Source organism: Oryctolagus cuniculus, chromosome 7, assembly GCF_964237555.1.
Source record: "Oryctolagus cuniculus chromosome 7, mOryCun1.1, whole genome shotgun sequence".
Lineage (NCBI taxonomy): Eukaryota > Metazoa > Chordata > Mammalia > Lagomorpha > Leporidae > Oryctolagus > Oryctolagus cuniculus.
Genome location: NC_091438.1, coordinates 110,129,191 through 110,145,688, shown reverse-complemented (window position 1 = coordinate 110,145,688; position 16,498 = coordinate 110,129,191). Strand labels below are relative to the sequence as shown.

Below are 16,498 nucleotides of genomic sequence, written 5' to 3'. Positions count from 1 at the left end.
AATCTACAGAGACAGAAAGTAGGCTAGTGGCTGCCTACAGCTGGAGGAGTTGGGGAAAACAGGGAGTGACAGCAATGGACATGGATTTATTTTGGGGGTGATGAAAGTGCTCTAAAATTCATTGTGATGACAGTTGCACAGATTCGTACATAGATACTAAAAACTGGCTGGCGCCGCGGCTCAATAGGCTAATCCTTCACCTAGCAGCACCAGCACACCGGGTTCTAGTCCGGTCAGGGCGCCGGATTCTGTCCCAGTTGCCCCTCTTCCAGGCCAGCTCTCTGCTGTGGCCCGGGAGGGCAGTGGAGGATGGCCCAAGTGCTTGGGCCCTGCACCCCATGGGAGACCAGGAGAAGCACCTGGCTCCTGCCTTCGGATCAGCGCGGTGCGCTGGCTGCAGCGCGCCGGCCACGGCGGCCATTGGAGGGTGAACCAACAGCAAAAGGAAGACCTTTCTGTCTGTCTCTCTCTCTCTCACTATCCATTCTGCCTGTCAAAAAAAAAAAAAAAAAAAAAAAGGATGAACAGAGTTAATTCATTAGTGAAACGTACACTGTCTATACACCAGGTAAACTGCATAATACGTGAATTATACTTCAACAAAGCCATTTTCCTTAAAGATAGAAATAAATCAAGTTTTCATCAATTGATGAGTGGATAAACATAACATGGTACATCCACACAGTACAATATTATTCAGCTATATCAAGGAATGAACCAATGATATATACTACAATATATATATAAAACTTGAAAACATAATGTTATGTGAAGAAACTTGACACAAAAGGCCACTTGTTGCATAATTCCCTTTATAGGAAAAATCTAGAATAGGTGAACTCAGAGACAGAAAGCAAATTAGTGGTTGCCAGGGATAAAGGGGAGTAGCCAACTACTAAATGGGTATTATTACAGACTGAACAAAATTCCCCCAAATTCATGTTAAAGCCCTAACTCCCAATATGACTATACTTGGAGATAAGGCCTTGAAGGAAGTAATAAGGTTAAATGAGGTCCTAAGGGCGGCATATTAATGCCATGGAACTGGTGTCTTCATAAGAAAAGAAAAGTCTTCTAAGCATACAGCAAGAAACCAGCCAACTGCAATCCAGGAGAAGAGGCCTCATCAGAAACCACCCTACCCGGCCCCCCTACTATAGCCTCCAGAACTAAGAAAAATCCATGTCTGTGTTTAAGATACCTAGCCTATGACATCCTATTACAGCAGCCCAAGGAGACTAATACCTTATTGTATTTCTTTCTGGGGTGAGGAATATGTTCTGGAATTAGATAGTAGTGGGAGTTGTACAGTTCCATGATATGTATCACTGATTTGTGTACAACTTTAAAAGGGTGAATTTTGGAGTAAGTGTTTGACATACCAGTTAAGTTACTGCTTGGGACGCCTGCATCCTCTATCAAGATGCCTGGTTCAAGTCCCAGTTCCAAGCTCCCCTTCCAATTCCAGCTTTCTGCTAAAATGCACGGTGGAGGCAGCAGATGAGGGCTCAAGCAATTAGGTCCCTGCCACCCAAGTGGCAGACCCAGAATGAGTTCTAGGATCCTGGCTTTGGTCTGGGCCAGCCCTGGCTACAGCAGGCATTTGGGAAGTGAACCTGCAGATGTAAAATCTCTCTCTCCCCGTCCCTCCCTTTCCATTTGTCACTGCCTTTCAAATAAATAATAAAGTTCCTGTTACAGAATGGAAAAAACTTGAAATTTTAAAAAGGTGAACTTTATGATATATAAATTATCATCAAAATAAATCTGTTAAAAAAAAAAACAAAGATTTTAAGTTAAGAACTAATGTTAGTTGTCCAGATATTCAAAAGATAATTATCTATTAAAATTTCTAGATAAATTTAACTGGATACATAATACCTTAACTTTCAAGGAAAGAAACTGCCAGAAGTATACAGGAACGTGGTCTGTCTCTACAAGCTGCATCTTCTAAAAGGCTCTAGGAAGTGAAACTTCTTTTTCTTAAGTCAGAACTACTAACTGATTTATAATACTACATAATAAAATAAAAAAAGCATAAAGTCTGTTCTTCAGTTACTGCCTGCATGATAATAAGCACACCAGTTAACCTCTGCTAATCCTCTGAATTCTGGTTTCCTCATTCATAAAATGAAGAAAACATCTACCTTACAGAGTAACTCTGAAGACAATTAAAGAAAAAGTACTTTGTGAAGCAGAATACAAATCCAAGATGCATCATCTTAACGATGTGAGAAGTCATTTAACATTTTTAAAGAAGAAAAAAACACACTTCAAAACTTTGAAACAACAAAGTCGACTATGTAACAAATACAAAATCAACTTTTTAAGGCAACGATGGGAAGCGTCTGGCCACAGGCCGTAGAAGGCCCATGACATCATTTGGTCTGGCACAGCAATCTGAGGTGGGACTCAAAGCTCAGTAAATCTATAGCAGGCTAATTTTTAAGATGATAACTTTGTATGGCCCAGGAATGATGTTACAAATGTACAAATGGCCATTGGCAGGAAAAAAAGATTCCTTACCCCTGCTTTAAGGAAACAGATACTTTGTCTTTATATTCTCCAATCCACAACAGTATCTGGTAAGTACTAGAAATTTCAATGAATGTTTTTTCCAATTTCTGACTAATTTTATAGCTGTGCCAAAGAGTTATCTCACTTCTGAAGCAAAAATACCCTAAAGCTTAGACTCATTCATAAGTTTGAATGCTGAATACATTTAAAATTATGCATAAAATAATACTTCTCAAAAGGATGCAAATCCAAGTATAAAACTAAGATTTTGTTAGATTAGGGCTCAAAAATTTTATCCCAGAAAACAAAAGTTATATAGTGAAAGAAAAAAATACTCACTTGAGAGATAAACATTTTACAAGAAGTCTTTGACCAAAATGTTCTTTGGGTACATCAGGAACACTAAGTCGTTCTATTGGTTCTTCCTAGAAATTGACAAATAACACCAAACTAAATACACATATCCTATTTCAACCTTTTATAATTTTTAAAGAACTTATTCTACTAGTCTTCTTAGCCTTCAAAACTGAACACAGGAAATGACCTATTCATCCACAAACAAAAGTCATTCGATCACAAGTATGCAGAGTTCACAGAAGTTACTCATTAAGAGTAACAAATTCACTAGTATAAAAAGTGTATTTCATGGCGCGGGCATTTGGTCTATTGGTTAAGACACCCACATCAACTTCCGGCTCCAGAAGCTGACCCCAACTTTCCATCAAAGCAGACCTAGAAGGCAGTAGAGATGGCTCAAGTAGTTGGGCTCCTGCCACACTCCTGGGAGACCTGGATTGTGTTTCTTGCTCCTCACTCCTGGCTCCAACTCTGGCCTAGCCCTAGCCTTTTTGGATATTTAGGGAGGGAACCAGCAGATGGAAGCTTCCTCTTTCACTTTGTTTTTCTTCCTATGTCTCTCAAGTTAAAAGAAAATTTTCTTAATATTTCATTTACAAAAATGACAGCTATCTTTCAGTTAAGTTTTATTTTCTACACTACTATAATACTATATATAAATCATACTCATAAGAGGTCTTTCTTAATAATCATTTACTTCATTATATGCAGATTTCTATACCTCATCTGGTGATGGATGCAAAGCAAAGAGTTCTTTATGACGGTTTGATTTCCTTTGGTCATCATTCTGACGGTCGATTTCTTCATTTGGCGTTCGGTCAAGTAAATTGGGGAGCAAAGCATCAGGAAGCGAATTTTTCAAGTCAAAGATACTGCAGGCCCAACTACCCCTTGGAGTATCATCTATTGACATTGAACGTCTTTTAAGATCATCCTGTCACAAAATATTAAATATAATATGTTAGTAAATAGAATTAAACTATCTATAAGTAACTTGTTACAGTCATTGAATAAAAAGTATTACTTGCTCATCCTGGTAGTTGTTGCCATCTGGAGCTTCATCAGTTTCAAAGACCTGCTTTGGCAAACCTTTTTGCCTTTCTTTCTGCTTATCTAATGTATTGGGATTAAATCCTGTTCCCAGTTTATGGTATCTATTAAAAATAAAATAAATATCAATTTTTGAACAATTTTTACATTTTCAGCACATTATATACAATAAGCCAAGTGTTTTCTGTATTATTTCTTTTTTGTTTTTTAAAGATTTTATATATTTATTTGAGAGGTAGAGTTACAGGGAGAGGGAGAGACAGAAAGGTCTTCCATCCACTGGTTCACTCCCCAGTTGGCCACAATGGCCAGAGCTGGGCCAGTCCAAAGCCAGAAGCCAGGAGCTTCCTCTAGGTCTCCCACACAGGTTCAGGAGCCGAAGGACTTGGGCTATTTTCCACTGCTTTCCCAGGCTATAGCAGAGAGCTGGTTGGGAAGTGGAGCAGCTGTTACTAGAACTGGCACCCATATGGGATGCCAGCACCGTAAGTGGAGGATTAACCTACTGTGCCACAGCGCTGGCCTCTGTATTATTTCTTCACATAAGAAAAAATCTGTTCTAACAGTTGAGGGTATTAAACATTTAACCAAAAGTTTAAGAAAATTTCCATTCATAGGGCCAGCACTGTAGTCAGTGGATAAAGCTACAGACTGATATGCCGGCATCCCATATGAGAGCTCAGTTCAACTCAAGCTGCTTCAGTTCTGATCCAGCCCCTGCTAATGCACCTGGGAAAGTAGCAGAAGGTGGCTCAAATAATTAGGCCCCTGCCACCAACATGAGAGATCTGGATGGAGCTCCTGGCTCCTGGATTTGGCCTGGCCCAACCCCGGCCATTACAGCCATTAGGGGAGCCAGAAGATGAAAGATCTCTTTCTTTTTCTGCCTCTTCCTCTCTGTCAACCTGCCTTTCAAATAAATCTTTAAATAGAAAAATTTTTAAACATTTATTTTATTTATTTGAAAGGCAGAGTTAGAGAGAGAGAAGGAGAGACAGAGACAGAGACAGAGAGATCTTCAATCCGCTGGTTCACTCTCCAAATGGCCACAATGGCTGGGCCTGGGCCAGGCCGAAGCCAGGAGCCAGAAGCTCCATCTGGGTCTCCCACGTGGGTGCAGGGGCCCAAGGACCTGGGAGTTCTTCTGCTGCTTTCCCAGGCACATTAGCAGGGAGCTGGGTCGGAAGTGGAGCAGCCACAACCCAAACCGACATCCATATGGGATGCTGGCCTTGCAGGCTGCGGACTAACCTGCTCTGCCACAGTGCTGGCCCCAAAAGAAAATGTTTTAAAAAGAAAATTTCCATTCAGAGTTCCTTTATTTCAACTAAATATAGATCATGAGTTTCCAGAAGTAAATCATATTTTCCTTCTTTCTGTACCAACTGTATGTACATAATTTGTTATACTTTCAATTCAGAGAATTGGTCAGTAAAAAGAAAACTTGGGAGGCCAGGAAAAAAAATGAAAAAGTAGAAAACACGTATTACATTAATAATATAAATTCTTGAAAGGTAAAATGTACATATATAAAGCACTCAATTTTATTTTATATTTTTGAAAGGCAGAAATAAAGACAGAGATCTCCAATCTACTAGTTCACTTCTCAGTTCAAAGCAAAGCCCAGATCAAAGATTTTAATCTGGTTTTCCCATGTGGGTAGCAGCCACAGCCTACTGCTCTCCAGGGTGTTCATTAGCAGAAAGCTAGAATTAGGAACAGAGGTGTGGGACCAGCGCTGTGGCATAGCAGGGAAAGCTGCCACCTGCTGTGCTGGCATCCCACATGGGCACTGATTCAAGTCCCAGCTGCTGCACTTCCGATCCAGCTCTCTGCTATGGCCTGGGAAAGTAGGGCCCCTGCACCTATGTGGGAGACCCAGAATAAGCTCCTGGCTACTGGCTTCGGATCTGCGCAGCACCAGCTGTTGTGGCCATCTGGGGAGTGAACCAGCGGATGGAAGACCTCTCTCTCTCTCTGCTTCACTGTAACTCTTTCAAACAGATAAATCTTAAAAAAAAAAAAAAGAAAGAAACAAACAAACCGAGGTGGTACTTGAACCCAGGCACTCTTGATATGGAATACAGGCATCCCAAGCAGACTAAACGGCTATGTCAAACACTCACCCCTCTCTCTTAAAACTTCAAATAGCCAATCAATGTTTTTCTGTGTCTCATGATGTATCAGTGATCTTAACTTTCAGAAATTAAAAATAGCAAAATCTACAACACCATTACATACCTATATTATTTAACATTTAGGTTAAGAAAGAGCCACAGAACAAGTCTTTAATCAACAAAACTTTTTCTAATAAGCCTGTAAAAATCCAATATCAGAACATCAAATAAAGCTAATCAAAGAACAATTACTATTCACGATTAACACTTCATTGAGTCAAATTGAGAGAATATTTTAATTGGAGAAGAATAGTTATGACTATTAAAAGATTGTTTTGGCTACCAGCAACTCATGACATAGTGAAGAATCACATTTGATGATTCAAACATCCTGACTGTTGCTAAAATAATTAAAACAGCCGGTACAATATTGTTAACATCACATTATAATCACAAAATAAAATATTTTCTCCAGAAAAACTTATACACCCTCAATATACTAACATGAAAGGTATTATTCAGAAGCAGATAGCTTAATCTTTCAGGAAATATTTCAACTGCCTTAATTCGTGAAGTTGCGCAGGTAAACTGCTTTGATAAATAATAGTGTTGTATTCTGTTCTAAAGAATCGACAGTTTGAAATTCAAGAGAGCTGGAACAACTTATGATTAATACTTTTTTTCTGTATCATCCTTTCTTCCAGCAGTTGCTACAATGAGGCACTATCCAAACCACACACCGCTATTTTCCTGACTTCATCTCTTGGCATTCTTACTTATTCTGTTACAACCACACTGACATTTCCAGCGTGTTTCTGGTACCGGGCCTTGACATGTATTACCCTTCTCTCTGCCTAGTAAACTCCTCCCCCAGCTATCCACAGCGTTCCTTCCCTTGTTTCCTTCAGATCTCTGCTCACACTCACCTTATCAGTAAAGCTTCCCTGATTACTTATATAAAATAAAAATCATGTCCCTCTTCTATGCCCTCTATATCCCCTTCATCCCACCTTTTTTTTTTCTCCACAAGACCTTTATCTGTTATACGTTTATCTATTTGTTTACTGCCTATTGACCTCCTTACCCCCTGGAATAGAAGTCCCATAAGGGCATGGAGTTGGCTATGTTCATTGCTGCATCCCCAGAGTTTAGTACCATGCCTAGTGCGTATGAGACTTTCAAAATATCTGTTGAATGAATAAATAAGTGAAGTACTTTCTGTTCTGTTATCAGTTCCTGCTGAATTCTGGCTTCATCTTACACCTCACTTTTCACTTTTCAGCCATAACCACTTGGCCATCAGGCCAATCAGTTGGGCTTTTAATATTTCTACACTGATCAAAATTTCAATCTCCAGAGATAAATGATTTTTGCTACAGTTACAATATCCTTTTGTATTTCTTACATACACCAATACTTAAAAGTATTCATTACACCTACATATTTTTAAAAGATTTTAATTTTTATTTGTTTGAAAGGCAGACTTACAGAGAAAGAGGGAAAGAGAGGGAGAGAGATCTTTTATACGCTGGTTCACTCTACCAATGGCTGCAACAGCTGGGGCTATGCCCAGGTCAAGGTCAGGAGTAAAGAGTCAGGAGGTCAGCCATGTGGGTGCAGGGGCCCAAGTATTTGGGCCAGCCTCTGCTGCTTTTCCAGATGCATTAGCAGGAAGCTAGATTGGATGCAGAGCAGCCAGGAATCAAACTGGTGTCCATATGGGATAATGGTATCACAGGCAGCGATGCCATAGCACTAGCCCCTACACTTATAGATCCTAACTTGTGCTCCAAAACCACTCTCCACACTGTTAAAGTCTTTTATGAGTAGCTCGATAATTTTCTTTCAAGCATATTGGCTTTCATCATATGAAATGGCAATTCTGGGTTCCGTGTTCATTTTTCAATTTGTATCCCCATATATAAGTAACTACTGCATCTAGTTCACATAAAGTGGTTGGAGGGAGGGGGCAGATCATGCTGCTAAGCAGTGTCAGCCAGTACCTACCATCCTGGGGATAAAGGTTCCTTCTTCTTCCAAGGTATGTGTACCTTGGACACGATCCTACGACCTCTCAAGCCTCCATAAACACTGCTCCTAAAAAATAGTAGGTATTTCTACAGACATTGCTATGCACACATGGTATAGGGAGTTCCAAAGGAACCAAATGTCTAACATCTGTTGCAGGCCCCTTTCCACTGCCTGTATTTACTGCTTCTGAACATAAAGCATCACTAAAAGGTGTGTGTGTGTGTGTGTGTGTGTGTGTGTGTATAAAGGGATCTTAGGGCCGGCGCCGCGGCTCAATAGGCTAATCCTCCGCCTGCGGCGCCAGCATCCCAGGTTCTAGTCCCGGTCGGGGCGCCAGATTCTGTCTTGGTTGCCCCTTTTCCAGTCCAGCTCTCTGCTGTGGCCCGGGAGTGCAGTGGAGGATGGCCTAAGTGCTTGGGCCCTGCACCTGCATGGGAGACCAGGAGGAAGCACCTGGCTCCTGGCTTCGGATCAGCGCAGTGTGCTGGCTGCAGCACGCCTGCCGCAGTGGCCACTGGAGGGTGAACCAACGGCAAAGGAAGACCTTTCTCTCTGTCTCTCTCTCTCACTGTCCACTCTGCCCGTCAAAAAAAAAAAAAAAAAAAAAAAGGGATCTTAGAAACTTCATGGAAAACACATTATAAAAACAAAACGTGGATTTCAACTTTTTGGAACAAAATAAACTTATATTTTAGTTACATTTGTCCACAAACTACTTGAAGCATGCTTATGTCTCTTCCTTAGACTACTCTGTACTGTGGTTTTCTCTAAGTTTCTAATCCCTCTACCTTCTATCTGCTAGAGATATCACATAACTTCTGCTTCACCGCAAGCAGCTCTTTTCTCTTGCATTTACCAGTACAGATAATAGATAATATCCAGCATAAAAGAAAAAATATAAGCTTTAGAATCTGATGCCCCTGGTTCCACTCCTAGCTATCCCGCTTTCTGGCTTATGGGACCTCAGAGAAGTTAATTAACAACTCTGAGCCTGAGCTACCTTAGCTGTTGAAACTTTAAATGAGATGACTGTGAACTGGCCAATAAAATGCCCAGCACATAGTGAATATCCCTAAATGTTAATTCCCTTTCCCACTTGCCTGAACAACTCCATAATCAGAATTAAATAGCAAATACCATGATTCAGAAGCTACTACATTTGACAACTAACTTCTTTATTAAGACTTCTGGGGATGGCACTGTGGCGTAGTGGGTTAAGCTACCACCTGCAGTGCCGGCATCCCATATGGGCGCCAGTTCAAGTCCCAGCTGCTCTACTTCCGATCCAGCTCTCTGCTATGGCCTGGGAAAGCAGTACAAGATGACCCATGTTGTTGGGCCCCTGCACCCACATGGGAGACCCGGAAGAAGCTCCTGGCTCCTGGCTTCATATCAGTGCAGCTCCAGCTGTTGTGGCCAAATGGGGAGTGAACCAGCGGATAGAAAACCTCTCTTTCTCTCTCTGTGTAACTCTCACTTTCAGATAAATAAATAAATCTTAAAAAAAAAAAAAAAAAAGATTTCTGAATACAGGTTTCCAACATATTTGCCCAAAGACTTATCTACAAAGGAACAATATTCTTCAATAATTTCTAAAATCTGGATACTACTTATCAAAATTGAAACTTCATAAAAACAGCTCTTCTACATAAAGGGCAGCAGACTGTGCTTTTTATTAGGTTACAATAAAACTAAAAAGCATGTCAGCACTATCCCCCAGAGTGATACTTAACACCATATTAAGCCCAGTGAAATAATCAGCAGCCAGGAGGGCAAACTATAAGCAATGGAGACATCGATTTTGAAAGTGCTATTTAGCTAAACAGAGTACTTCATTTGTGAAAAACTAGAGTCATAACAGAATTCACCACTACTTTAGTCATTATATCTCCTTTAAAAAAAATAAGCAAAGGCCAGAAAAATCCTTCTTCATTATGAAAATCAACAAAGGAAAGGTAGTTTATCTTCTTATTCTGTCTTGATACTTCAAACACAATCCATTAGGAAAATAAATTTTGTAGTAGAACAAAACATAATTTTTTATAAATATTTACCTGATTGGATATACAAGTCAAGGACCTGTAAACATTTAGTTGGTTAACGAGGACAGAGATCTTTTAGAAGCTTGATCTAGAAAATGAGTTTTTCAATTTAATGTAACCATCTAAGTTTCACTAAGTTGAGATTACTTTTAAGAAAGATAAATTATTAATTTTTACTCATGATTCCTACAGAATTAAACTAAAAATAATTAACATCATATGCTATTACTTCTTAATGGCTTATGATAACATAAAAATACTATTCCCACAAACCTAATATTTTATGAGGAAAGTAAATAAAAGTAATTGTGGAACTCCTAAGGAGAAAATATCTATACATAAAAATTCCTTTGCTTGTTCAGCTATCATGTTTAAACAAATTCTGAGATATTATAATTATTATTCATCTACCTAATTCATTCATAAATCCTACTAGGTATTCTCAAATATTACAATACACATGTAACTTACTTTCTGTTCACAATTGCCCAGTCTTCTGTATAACTTCTTATACAATCTCTAACATGTGGATCCATTTCACTATTTTAAAAAAGAAAATATATTTGTAAAATTAGACAGGAAAGTAGACGTTTGTGAATCTAGTTGCTGCAATTCTTGTTCTAACAAGAAATAACATCATAGCAAAAAGAATATCAATAAAATAATAGAAGGTAGCCTTTCCATATTTACACTAAAACCTAAAACAGGTAATATCTCTTTACCTTTCTTCAGGCACAGCTGAAACAAGGGTTCTGCAGTCCCGAGGACTATAAACAACTTCAAGATCATCGGGAGGAAATTCAATCAAGTCCCGCAGAGGCCCAGAATCCGCAGCTAACGGATGAGTAAGGAGGTAATCTTCCAAATCCACTGGATCCACTGCTTCAGTGAGGGGCACCTTTATAAAGGAGGGTTGGGCAGTGGGAGGGAGGGTATGCAGAAAGGAATAAGTGAATGTAAGAATTTTAAAAACTTAAAGAAAATTAATTACTTTTCAAAAGGTACTATGTTTTTAACTGAGTTAAATTCTAAAAATTTTTTTAAGATTTATTTATTTATTTGAAAGGCAGAGTTACAGAGAGGCAGAGGCACAGAGAAAGAGAGAGAGGTCTTCGATCCGCTGGTTCACTCCCCAGATGGCCACAATGGCCAGAGCTGTGCCAATCTGAAGCCAGGAGCCAGGAGCTTCTTCCAGGTCTATGGGTGCAGGGGCACAAGCGCTTGGACCATCTTCTACTGCTTTCCCAGGCCATAGCAGAGAGCTGTATCAGAAATGGAGCAGCCAGGACTTGAATGCTAGCACTGCAGGTGGTGGCTTTACCCACTAAGCCACAGTGCTGGACCCCTACATTTTTAACAAATATTCATCCAAATGCACTGAAAAAACCAGAGTATTGGCCTTTTTGAACTTCTTTATGCTTTTGGACATAATCTCTCCAACCTTCTTGCTTAGACTTTTCCCTTCTCACATAAAAATAGCAATAATGATTAACAGTTCTGTTATACTTCACAATTTAACATACTCATTGGAAAGACTTTTTTTTTTCTGTTTTATATCTTTGGAATCTTCATTGGTAAGCTTCTAAACAGACCTTGTACTTTATTTATTTATCTTGTTGACTATCGTGGTAAAAATATAACCAGACTGGTAGGCTAAAACTGGTGCTCCCAAAGCTTTCCACAGCATAGAACCTGTTCTCTGTATACTACCTTATATGGAAAAAATAAATCAAAGAGTCTTTGCAGAGACTGAAGACCTTCACTGGGGACATTTTCCTGGATTATCTGGACAGGCACTGAAGCTAATCACATACAATCTTATAAAGAGTCAGAGGGATATTTGGTACATACAGAGATGAAAGGCAGATGAAGATGGAACAGAGATTTGAAGATTCTTGCCTTAAAGTTATAACTGATGTAGCTGTCAGTCAGTGAATGCTAGAACCACCAGAATCTAGAAGAGGCAAGAAACTGGGAGCATTCCCTGAAGGGAGCATGACCTTGCCACAACCTTGCTAAAATAAATAAATACAACTTTTTTTTTTAAAAAAGGGATAAAATGGTAAGTTTTACATTCTGTATTTTTACCACTACATATGAGAGTATTACCCAAAATGTTCAAGAAAAATGTATATTATGAAAAGCCGCATGGATTTCAATTTTGTTTACACCAAAATAAACCTATCTTTCTAAAATTTTTTATTTATTTGAAAGCCAGAGGGAGAGGGAGAGGGGAGAGAGGGAGAAAGAAGGAGGGAGGGAGGGAGGAGGGAGGAGTGAGGGGGAGAGAGAGAGATAGAGAAAGGAGAGGAGAGGGAAAAGGAGGGGAGGGGAGGGGAGGGGAGGGGAGGGGAGGGGAGGGGAGGGGAGGGGAGGGGAGGGGAGGGGAGGGGAGAGAAGCGATCTTCCATTCGCTGGTTCACTCCCCAAATGGTCACAGCAGCCAAAGCTGAGCCAGGCCAAAGTCAAGAGTCAAGAACTCCAACCAGGTTTCCCACATGCATGGCAGGGAGTCAAGTGCTTGAGTCATCACTGGCTGTTTCCCAGGTGAACTAGCAGGGAGTTGGGTAAGAACCAGTATAGCCAGGACTCAAATTGGCACTCCCAACATGGAATGCATATATCCCATGAAGCAGCTTAACCCACTGTACTAGAAAACCCATCCAAACTTATCTTTTAATTGTTTTCCCATGAATTTTTTGAGATGTCCATGTATATTATATCTGTATTATTTTTTATTTTTTATATTCATTTATTTATTTGAAAGGTAGAGCTAAAAAGAAAAGTGGAGGGGGGAAGTCCTCCATCCACTGGTTCACTCCCCAAATGGCCATCAACAACCAGAGCTGGGTTAGGCTGAAGCCAGGAGCCAGGAGTTTCTTCCAGGTCTCCTATGTGGGTGCAGGGGTCCAAACACTTGGGCCATCTTCCGCTGCTTTCCCAGGTGCATTGGCAGGGAGCTGGACTGGAAGAGGAACAGCCAAGACATGAACTGGCACCCATATAGGATGCATGTACTATAGGTGAACATTTAACCCTCTACACCATAGTGCTAGACTCATCATATATGAGCTATATGTTATATATTTGTGAAATTTTAATAAAATTTTAAAAATATTTCTAATTCAATCTTTTCGGATATTATTTCTGGGCAGTACACATATCAAGATTCAAAATGTCACACTGAATACTTAATAAAAAAATCACAAAATCTGGGAGATCCTTATATTTAAATAATTCCAATTGAGCCTTTCCACAAAGGATAATAAATCATATTAACAGGAAGTGTTAGGTAGGGGAGGAAGATATGATACTCCCTTAAGAACCCTTTCTCATTGACATTACAGACAACTTTGCTTTCAAAAGTTACATATAAGGCCACTGGTGTAGTGTTAGCTTAACTTTCATAAAGGAAACAAATTTATTTTTCTACAACTGTCACTGCGGAGACAGCTCATCAGAGTCAGCTGCCTGGGTTAGTTTTGGGCTATCAGGATCAGCTGCTCACAACTACATTAAATTATTTCCCAAGAGTTAATATTCCAAGGCAGGTAAAGCTGCCACATACAATGCTGGCATCCCATGTGGGTGCCGTCTCGAGTCCTGGCTGCTCCACTTTCCACCCAGCTCCCTGCTAACGTGCCTGGGAAAGCAGGAGGGGGAGGGTCCCTGTGGCATAGCAGGTAAAGACAATGCCTGCAGCCGGCATCCCATCTAGGCACCAGTTCATGTCCAGGCTGCTCCAATTCCCATCCAGCTCCTTGCAAATTCTCCTGGAAAAGCAGTAACAGATGGCCCAAGTCCCTGCACTCCTGCACATCCTGGGTCCTGGCTTCAGCATAGTGAAGCCCCAGCCAATGCAGCCATTTGGGGAGTGAACCAGTAGATGGGAGATTTCCTCTCTCTCTCTCTGTCTCTCTCTCTAACTCTTTCAAATAAATAAGTATATCTTACAAAAAAAATAAAAAAGCAAGCAAGCAACAGAACATGGCCCAAGTACTTGGTCCCCTGTCTCCCATGTGGAGACCAAGGTAGAGTTCCTAGCTCCTGACTTCAGTCTGGCCCAGCCCTGACTGTCGTGGCCTTGGGAAGTACGCCAGCAGACAGAAGAACTCTTTCTAATTCAAATTTTCTCCCTCTGTCACTCTGCCTTTCAAATAAATAAAATAAATCTTTAAGAAGAAAAAACTCAAGTTATCTAGGGTCAAATTCATTTATGAATCTCATCTAGATAAACCAGCAGTAGATATTTATGTGACAATAAAGGAAATGAAACATGCACTGAATAGATGAAATCAAGAAATTAGTGTTAATTTCGTTAAATGTGATAACAGCACTGCAACTAAATAAGAAAATGTCAATGTGTATTCTAGTCTTTCCACCACAGTTTAGGTTTAAAGAATCTCACAATTTGAAAAAAGAACACAAGAAGAAAAATGGAAATCAACAAGCACTGACAACCTTTTGAAGAGATTTTGTTGCAAAGATGAACAAAGAAATGTTGGAAGTTAGAGAACACAAGAAAAAATACAGCAGAAAAGCAAGATTTTTTTTCAAATGGGAGAAACAACAGGATAGTTGAATACACATAAGAAAGATCCAGGAAATAAAGGGGAAATGATACAAAAGAAAAGGGAGCATTACTAAAATACTACATTGAGAAATTGAGGAAAGCTGAGAACTAATGAACAAACGGGAGGCAACCGGTGAATAGGTCGACTATATTGGTACAAATGGTAGGTGGACACATATATGCTGGGAGTATGCTGATGCTGTCTTCTGATTGCTTCAATTCTCAGGGAGCAAAGTCATTCTAAGAATGAAGACGGAGAACAGTTATTAAGGGGTAAAGGAGATAGACAGTAGGAGGTGTGAAATAAATCAAATAAAACATACGGAGAATGAAACCATTAGGAAAATTGAATACATGCCTGGCAATATAATACTAAAGCCTTCATGAGTTTGTGATCATAAATTTTAGCTGACACCAATCAACATGATTGTCCACTTTGCTCCTGTCACATTTAGCTGCAGAGACACGAATTTAAATAGCAACGAGATTGTGTAAAGTGGTAACAGGTTAAGGAAGTCAAGGGTAAATGCAGGGAAGTAATTATAATGATCCACAAATAAGTTTGGTTAGGAGAGAAAACAGGACATCAAGGAGTGAGAGAGAGTAAAAAGTTTCTGAGTGCGTGGATTCTGGGTCCTGACGGAGGGACAGTTAGATCAGGGTACCAGAACAAGGGAATGAGAAAGGAGGTAGTGATTAGAGAATGAGAAGCATAAAACCGAGGTTATATAGGGTTTATATTATTCATAATTACTAACCTAGAGTCTGATTATGAGCTTTAAGTAGCTGAGAGGTGGTTCAGGATAAAGGGATAATATTATTAGAGGAAAGAAGTTTAAGACATTGAGAACACATTTGAAGGGCCATCTCTGTGTACATTAAAATTGTCCAGATAGCTATATATAGTAAAATTTCTCCAATTAGCACATCATTGTTATTAAAAGTAAACTTCAAAGGTCGGCGCCACAGCTCATTAGGCTAATCCTCCACCTGCGGTGCCGGTACCCCAGGTTCTAGTCCCGGTTGGGGCACCAGGTTCTGTTCCGGATACTCCTCTTCCAGTCCAGCTCTCTGCTGTGGCCCGAGAGTGCAGTGAAAGATGGCCCAAGAGCTTGGGCCCTGCACCTGCATGGGAGACCAGGAGGAGGCACCTGGCTTCTAGCTTTGGATTGGCACAGCGTGCCAGCTGTGGCGGCCATTTGGGAAGTGAACCAACGGAAAAGGAAGACCTTTCTCTCTCTCTCTCTCTCTCTCTCTCTCTCTCTCTCTCTCTCTCACTGTCTAACTCTGCCTGTCAAAAAATAAATAAGCATTATAAACATATCATTACAAGTCAAACTGCTGGTTCCCAGTATGCTTTGTGTAGTCAATAATTGGTATATTTTGAAAGCTAAATGTTAATGTATAACTTCACTCTTTTTTTTTACAGTTTATTTATTTTTATTTATGTGAAAGACAGTGAGACAGAGATCTTTCATCTCTGGTTCACTCCCTAAATTTTCACAACAGGCAGGGCTAGGCCAGGCTGAAGCCAGGAGCCTGGAAATCCACGCAAATCTCTCATGTAGGTGGAAGGAAACTAAGCATCCGCTCCATTATCTGTTGCCTCCCAGAATGTACACTAGCAAGAAGCTGCATTGCAAGTGAAGTAGCTGCGACTGGAACTAGGTACTCTGCTATGGGATGCAGACACCCTAAGCAGCAACTTACCCACTGCACTGCTGTGCCACAAAACTCACCCCCAGTCTATCATTTTTACTTCCTGTTTTAGTTTTCCATAGCATTTGAAAAAAAAAAAAAAAGACCTCTAG

At 40.1% G+C, this 16,498-nt stretch overlaps 1 protein-coding gene across 11 annotated transcripts in view; it reads right to left on the bottom strand.

The window, feature by feature from the left end:
• The window catches only part of DOCK7 (dedicator of cytokinesis 7), a 268,374-nt gene that overhangs the window by 219,353 nt on the left and 32,523 nt on the right, over positions 1-16,498 (bottom strand). For all 11 annotated transcript variants that reach the window (XR_011390680.1, XR_011390679.1, XM_070078382.1 and 8 more), the window contains exons 3-7: positions 10,837-11,012; positions 10,586-10,654; positions 3,899-4,028; positions 3,596-3,808; positions 2,857-2,942 (exon numbers count right to left, since the gene is read on the bottom strand). Coding sequence is in view for 9 of the 11 variants with exons in the window: in XM_070078382.1 (XP_069934483.1) it covers positions 2,857-2,942; positions 3,596-3,808; positions 3,899-4,028; positions 10,586-10,654; positions 10,837-11,012 (674 nt within the window). In the remaining 2 variants the exon portion in view is untranslated. The remainder of the gene's footprint in view (positions 1-2,856; positions 2,943-3,595; positions 3,809-3,898; positions 4,029-10,585; positions 10,655-10,836; positions 11,013-16,498) is intronic.